Source organism: Vigna unguiculata, chromosome 3 (genome assembly GCF_037176805.1).
Source record: "Vigna unguiculata cultivar grain cowpea cultivar isolate G323 ecotype 2 chromosome 3, ASM3717680v1, whole genome shotgun sequence".
NCBI lineage: Eukaryota > Viridiplantae > Streptophyta > Magnoliopsida > Fabales > Fabaceae > Vigna > Vigna unguiculata.
The window spans coordinates 9,395,481-9,403,505 of record NC_140794.1 but is presented as its reverse complement, the minus strand read 5'-3'; the positions used below and the strand labels follow the sequence as shown (position 1 = coordinate 9,403,505).

Sequence of the window (8,025 nt, the reverse complement as noted above, 5' to 3'; positions counted from 1 at the left end):
TCCATTCTCATCCCAACACCACAAACCTAACCAGCTAAGCTACATATGATTAACAGGGAAACACTCACTTCCCTAATCTTCTTTCACAAATTTTGTTTACATATCAATAAAAACCGCAGAGAATCCCGGCATCAGCCCCTATAAATCAACCTCTGTCACCCTTTCAATACACTAACACTTCTCTTTCTTTCTCTTTCTCTCTCTCTTTCTTTCTGTCTTGGAACAATGGCCAAAGCCATGGCATTAGTGTTTTTCATGCTCCTGGTGACTGTGTTTGCAGAAGAGCTTCACACTCTTCCAACACCTCACTCCCCCACATCAGCCCCACTTCACCCACCAGCTTACCCACCGGCAAACGCCCCTCACCACCATCACCACCACCACCATTCACCAGCATCAGCACCTGCACCTCTTCACCCTCCTTCTCCCCCCACTCACCCCCATTACCCTCCAGCCCCTGCTCATCCTCCTACCCATCATCATCACCATCACCCTTCTGCTCCCGTTCACCCTCCTCTCAAACCTCCCGTTGCTCCACTTCACCCTCCAGTTCCAGTTCACCCTCCTGTCAAGCCTCCGGTTCCGGTCCGCCCTCCTGTCAAGCCTCCGGTTCCGGTCCACCCTCCTGTCAAGCCTCCGGTTCCGGTCCACCCTCCTGTCAAGCCTCCGGTTCCAGTCCACCCTCCAGTTCCTGTTCATCCCTTCCCTAGAAGTTTTGTGGCAGTTCAAGGTGTTGTCTACGTCAAGTCCTGCAAGTATGCTGGAGTTGACACCCTCCTGGGAGCCACACCACTGCTTGGTTAGTCTCCATTAACTATTCTTTAACTCTGCTTACTTTTATTTTTTCTGCAAGGTTACTATATACTCATACTCTATGTTTTGCTGTTCTAACCAAAGTACAAGTTTTTGCTTCCGGGGAAGTAAACCCTTTAAGAAATAATACCTTGCAGATGTTATTTGATATGTTTTAGATCTGGTCTTTTTATTTGTTTTTCTACTTTTTTTTCTTTTGCCATCTAATTTGTTGCCATTTCTAGTTCCACCAGACGAGGATCTAGGTAGATAAAGTTAACTTTGTTTCACTTTCATTTTATTTTACCTTAGAAGTATTTTATTTTATTGATACCCCCCCGCATGTACAATGATGTTATTTATTAATACGCCTTGAAGTGTTCTATTTTCAACTTGCTCTTTCCCATGCATGGCTGTAGCTTGATTTAAGGAAAGGAAATTTTCCAAAAGCAAAACCCATAGAAATGAGTGTGTTTTTCAACATAATGTAATGAACTTTAGTTTCGCATCTCAAGACAAAATAAATCCATGAGTTGGTTTGTGTACTGGTGTTTGAGAGAGAGAAAGAGGGATTTCGAAACAGCAATTACTTTAGGTTAAAGTTGATTTGTCGTGTTTCACCCAACCTGCACGGTTTCTGAGAACAGGACTTTGTTTGTTGTGACTGTTTTCACCTTTGTAAAGGTGACCCTTTTTACTCTTGTGAAATGACAATGTTGTCCCAATCTTGAGATGATTTGAAACTGCAGGTGCTGTTGTGAAGCTCCAATGCAACAACACGAAGTACAAGCTGGTCGAAACCACGAAGAGTGACAAGAACGGTTACTTCTACGTGGAAGCTCCGAAGGGCATCACAACGTACGGGGCTCACAAGTGCAATGTGGTTCTGGTTGGTGCACCAGGTGGCCTAAAAGCCTCAAATCTCCATGGTGGTGTCACCGGTGCTGTTCTGAGGCCAGAGAAGCCATTTTTGTCTAAGAAGTTGCCATTTGTGCTTTACAGTGTTGGGCCTCTGGCGTTTGAGCCGAAATGCCATTATTAGAAACAAGAAATTTGAATGGATTGTGTATGGGTTTGTTTCCGTTGTGGCCCTGTAGCTGGGTTTTCCCGTTTGTAGTGTTCTGAGTTTGAACTGGTCATACACAAAATAAGTGACATAGTTATGTATGAATTGTTTATTTAGTGTAAAAGAAATGTTGTTTATGGCTTTTTCTTAAGATGCTGCTGTCTCTTTTCTTCTATTGGTTTAGGGAACGTTATGATGATTAACTTTCAAAGGAAATTGTAGCCTAAACTTTTCTGAAAGGATCATGCTCCTCTTTTTACTCATTATTTTTTATTGTGTCGATTTATCATGATCTTTTTCTAAGATATACTTACTCTGTTTCATTACAGTCTGTTTTAAAAAAGATCACGATAATATGTATTAATATTCTGAGTTAAAAGAATTAAAATATTAATTTATTTATAACATAAAAGTATTATATTCTAAAATAGTTCTTGTATTCTTTTGATACATCGGTTTAATGTTTAGACTAGACCGAAGGTGAAGAAAGAAAAAAAAGAAGAGCAAAAGGAGATGAAGTTGTTTAAATATGTGGAGAAAGATGATGTAAAAGTAAAGAATGAATATTTTAAAATATTCTAATAGCATAATAAACAAATAAAATATTTTTTCTATAAAAACTTAATAAGAATGAATATAAACTAAAGTTGAAAAGTAATTAATTATAAAATGATTCTTATATACAATTTAAAATAACATTATGTTATTATATCATATATTTTTTTAATATAAAAAATGAATATCAAGCACGTTTGAATTAGGAAAATGATATCACATAATAAATCTTAAAAGAAAAAAAAAATCAAAATTTGGGTTTTAGTGTGTAAATATTTTTATTACATATAAAATATTTTATTTGTAGTCTTGAATACATATAAAATATAAATTATTAAAATGAAAGTTCAGTTATTTTCTGAAAAATAAAAATGTTTATTTTAATGTTTGGATATGTAAGATTTAAAATGATGAAAGTTAAAACATTGTTACATTATAGTTATGTTCACTTTGATATGACTTTTATTCCTTTCATTTTACAAGTAGTATCATTACTCATTATCAGCTTGTATCACGCTGTGTTTTTATTTATAATATGTAATAAATGAGTGTAATGATTTATGTATGGAGATGGAATTATGAAACATCCCTTTATATATATATATATATATATATATATATATATATATATATATATATATATATATATATATATTTATTTATTTTTAAATTGGTTTAAAACTCGTTAATCCAGCTATGATGCAAACTTTCCCATTTCATAAAACTATCAACATATATATACTATTTCTTTAAATTCATTCTTTCAAACAATCATAATCATATATAGATGCTAATGTCTAATGTCTAATGTCATCATCACCAACCAGATCACATTATTATTCATTCAATGAATAAGATTGAGTAAAATCGAAACATATTATTACATTCTTAAACTAATAAAGATTTATATGTTAAATCTCATGCGATAATATAAGCCCCCATCTGTTCAACAAATAAGAAAAAAAAAAAGAGATCCTAGAATTGGAGGGAAAATACAAACTCAGATCAAAATCTTGATTAAGATTGACCTATTCTTCATAATATCTAGTTGATGATCTCTAAAGAGAAAAAATGATGAATAATTGTATAAAAAAAAGCTTATAGTAAAGTTATAAATAATATAATTCGATGTTAGAGAAATGATCATTTATGAGAAATAGTTGTTTTGATTCTCTTCACCAATTCACTCATCATTAATGTTAAAAATCTCCTTGTCAACCAGGAAACAACCATGTTAGGAAAATACGCTTAAACTTCTATTAGAATAAGTTATTTCATACGTGATGAGAAAATAAAGAAGATAAACATGACAAACAAAATACATAAACAACAACATGAAAAGGTGGAAGAAGAGAAAATTTAAATCCTTCAAAGAAAATGACTATTCCTTGAAGCAAAATGCAAATGTAAAAGAAATGGAGAAATGACAACAAAAATTTATCTATATTTAGAAAATGTAATTATTATTATTATTATTATTATTATTATTATTATTATTATTATTATTATTATCAAAAAGTTACTTTATGTTCAAGCATAAGTGTGGAGTTAAAACTCATTCAAAATGCATTTAAATCTCTTTCATCATGTTAAAAAGTATCGATTCAAACAAATAGTTCACTTCTACAAAATAATTTCTACCTTGATTATGAGTTTGAGGAACCTTGTATATTTATCAATATTTAGTATATTTGAAATATAACTCTAATATTTTAAAACTCACTTAAAGATAAAACCTATACCAATGCAAAAATAGTTTTTCTATGAGGATTTATTATGTCGGTTATAGTCCACTCGACATGATAATTAAGTTGGTGACAAAATTGTAAATATGACGAGACTTTATATGACAGTTATCACAAGAATCGAAATAGAAAGTGAACGCGGTGACATTTTTGTAATAAAATAAAAGACTTTTTATGTCAGTTATCACTATAATCGGCACAGAAAGTAACCAATAAAGAAAGTGGACATGATGACAAATTCGTAATAAAGTATAAATTTTTTTACTTAGAACCAGCATAGAAAGTGAACGCTTATATTATTTAAAATTTTTAAAAAAGTATACTATGTCGGTTCATCACAATAACCAACATAAAATCTTTAATTTTCATCTTCTCCCTTCTCCCCCTCATACTGCACTTTACTGTTATGCTCACAATATTCTCCTTTTTCGCATTGCTTTCACTCTTGTGACTCTCATCTTCTTCCTTTTGCTGCACTTGGCTATCATTCTCGTCTTCTCCCTCTCGCTGATGGCTGCTTTAATTCTCGTAGAGGTCGCTCTCGTTGATGCCGCTCTTGTAGACCCTTAGTGCTCTCGCAATTGCTCTTGCTGAAGCTAGGTTTAGGGTTTGGGAATTTCCTATCTCAAAGGTACTCAATAGGTTTCAGTCTTCACCCCAACGATCTCATCGTTATGCTTTGTTGTTGCCTTCTCCCTCTCCCTCGCTTTGTTCACTTCTTTTGATTTCATGTTAGAAATTCTAATTTATGAAATTAGTTATCTAATAGCATATGATACTTGGTTGTTTTTATGTCTATTGATTTATGAAATCACATGTCAAACACAACAACGAAGAGGTGGAAGAAGCAAAGTAGGGAGTGAATGACAACAACGGTGTTAAGGATTTGGAAAAAAACGAGCCATGGTGAAATTAGAGTTTCATGAAAAGTTTAGGACTCAAACTTTCTCTCTTCATTGTGTCTAAAACTTACATAAAAAGTTGAAACCTTCTACATTAACATAGAAAACCATTTTTAACTAACATAAAAAGTCTTCTATTTACCGGTGTTGATAGTTGAACTTTTATCTTTTATTATATATTAGATTTATTATTCAATTTACAACGGTATTATAGGGGGACTTGTTTGGATAATATTTTCTACAAAAATTAGCTTCTATACATAGAATAAAATTAGCTTATGCATTGTTAAAATTCTTTCGTATATTTTTTCATAAAAATTCTTTCATACATTTTCTAATTTTAAGGAATTCATGTTTATAAGACCGATATCAAAATATTGTTTTTAAGTTTAATTATATTTTTTCATGCACTCTATAAAAATTATATAAAATATCTTTAGCAACAAATGATATATGTAATGTTTCTCAAATGATAAACAAAGTTTTACAATAAAATACAATATAACCTCTAAAAAATTATAATTTAATTTAGGGACGAAATATAATTTTTTATAATAGTTTCAGAATAAAAATTATATTTAATCTTTATTTTTATTAATTAGAAATTCTTAGAAACATCATTTATCGTGGTTCTCTCTTTATGTTAGTAATTCTTATTTATTGTGCAAAATAATTTTTCATAGTCATTCATAATTTATTTTATATACAAAAGAGATATAAAATTCGACCTCATTTCATGGTTAAGAAAATTATGGTGGTTGTTTAACCAAAATATTCTCGACCTTTATTAATGTTGTTCTTTATTCAAAGTATTTTTTTAATGGTACATCACTATTCGGTCAAAGAGAAATCATTAGAAACATTAGAAATAGTTTAATATTGTATATGAAGGAGAGATTTTAATAATTTTAAGTAATTGAATAGTAATTGAATTATTTATAATTGAATTCTCTTTATTTATTAAATAATTAATTTAGGTGTAGTAATTGAAATATTTTAATTTTTTAATTTGGATAAAATAATTTAATTTTTATTTATAGCGACTTCAACTCTATTTGTGAGTATAACTTAATTTAGTTTGACTTTCAAATTGGTACGACTTATTTTGACTTTTCGTACGACTCAACATTTAGTCCAAGTCAGTTTGGTTTGACCTTTGACTCGGGTCAGCCTGGTTTACTTTCGACTCAAGCCGATCTGACTCGACTTTTGGTCCGAATCGGTTTGACTCGATATTTGGCTCCATCAGTCTGACTAGATCTTTGACCCTATTCGGTTTTATGCTTGGATAGGCCCGTCTTAATCTTCAACCGGATAGGCTGGACCAATGAACAATTTCATAACTTAAAATTTTCAGTTTCGTTTTTTTAAATAAATTTCAAATTTTATTATTTTAGTTATTTAAAATTCGTTCTTCAAATTTTTCAATTTTATTCTTTTAAATTCTTTTATCTAAATATGTATTTTTTTTATTTAAAAAGAGTTTCAAATTCTTTAAATAAATAATTTTTTTTATAAAATTATCTCGTCTAAACATATTATAAAATATAGAAAGATGAGATTCATTTGAAGTATTTACGGGTGTCCAAAGAGAGAAATATTTTAAAAAAATATGGATAATATGAGAATGAGGTTGGATACCAGACATGTTAACATAGATTTTATATTAGTGTAGTGTACTATAATATTTGGGTTGGGTGGGTCCATATATAAATAAGGATAGGGTGCTTGGTCCCCGAAAAGGACGTGGTAATTACATCTTGTAGGGTAGGGGTACCTTCATTGTCATCAATCCTTGGACTACTCAAAGGTAACCAAATTCATTATTAGTGAAAATGACTGCTTTTGCTCATCCCTATTACTACAGTTACAAACGCCGTTACACCAATTTTTTTTATATTCAAGAATTTGTCATCTAACAATTATTTTTTGCTTTTCCTGTTAATTTATAGTTACCGGTTATTATTTTTTTTTATGTTATTATAATTACCTCCCACATTGATTAAATTAATCAACTCTTAACAAAAACATTTATTTATGAATTGTAAATTTATTTATATATTATTTATGATGTAAGACCTTATTTTACAGATATAATTTTAAGAAACTTTTGGTTAAGTTAAAACTCTTACAAGTGAGGTAAAATTTTAAAAAAATAACATTGAGTTGCATACTAGTTTTAAGAGTATTATTTTTGAAAGAATATAAGTTCTGAGAGTTGAAAAATAAGTTAAATTAGTAGATGTAATATAAAAAATTGTAAAACATAATTCGGCTTCTGTTTAATTAAGATGGTTAATTAACTTTAATTAGTTTGATGAACATTAAAATTCAAACTAAGATTTACTTTGATTTTGTTCATAAACTGCTGTCTTTTTATGTGGATAATGATTGGATTTTTCTCTTCTTTTGTTAAAGGAGTGTAAATGATACCGAAAGGATATGTAATTAAGGAGTGTAAATGATATTAATATATTTATTTATAAACTTTCAAGCTGTTGAACAATGATAAAGTGTTTCAAATCTAATTTAAATGATGACAAATGAGTCAAACTAGTTAACTTGATCTGTTTTTTTAGTTATATGTATAATTAGCGGAATAATAACTTGTATATTGAAACAATTTTATGCCGTCAAAAACAAAATTAGTTTTTATTTTGATTAGTTAATTAGTTAATTTGAATTAAGTCCCTGATTTTATTTTATCCATACTAGTTCAATTTTTTTTTATAATTATAAGTTAAGTATAAATAACTTTTATAATTTTATTGTAAATTTTTTGTATTAACTTTGTAGATATAATAGACAAAAAGTAAGATTTAAAAAAGTAAAATTGATAAAATAATTATTTTAATTTAAATAAACTTTTATTTAAGAAGTAAAATTTGAAAATAAATATACACACAAAAAAGAAAATATTTTTTTTATATACGTATAATTTTGGTATTATTTTAATTAAAAGAAC

The 8,025-nt window shown here is 29.5% G+C and overlaps 1 protein-coding gene across 1 annotated transcript; it reads left to right on the top strand.

Annotated features, from left to right (window-relative positions):
* Positions 1–207: 207 nt before the first annotated feature.
* AGP31 (arabinogalactan protein 31) lies at positions 208–2,009 on the top strand. The gene is made up of 2 exons (XM_028064224.2): positions 208–799; positions 1,542–2,009. The coding sequence occupies exons 1-2, from the start codon at positions 226–228 to the stop codon at positions 1,832–1,834; spliced, it is 867 nt and encodes a 288-aa protein (XP_027920025.1). The 5' UTR covers positions 208–225; the 3' UTR covers positions 1,835–2,009.
* Positions 2,010–8,025: the final 6,016 nt, after the last annotated feature.

What these genes read in the sequence shown, in the direction of transcription:
- AGP31 (XM_028064224.2), top strand. Translation starts at nt 226, where the DNA reads ATGGCCAAAGCCATGGCATTAGTGTTTTTCATGCTCCTGGTGACTGTG. An exon ending in GGGAGCCACACCACTGCTTG is followed by an intron (nt 800 to 1,541) that starts GTTAGTCTCCAT and finishes TTGAAACTGCAG; the next exon opens with GTGCTGTTGTGAAGCTCCAA.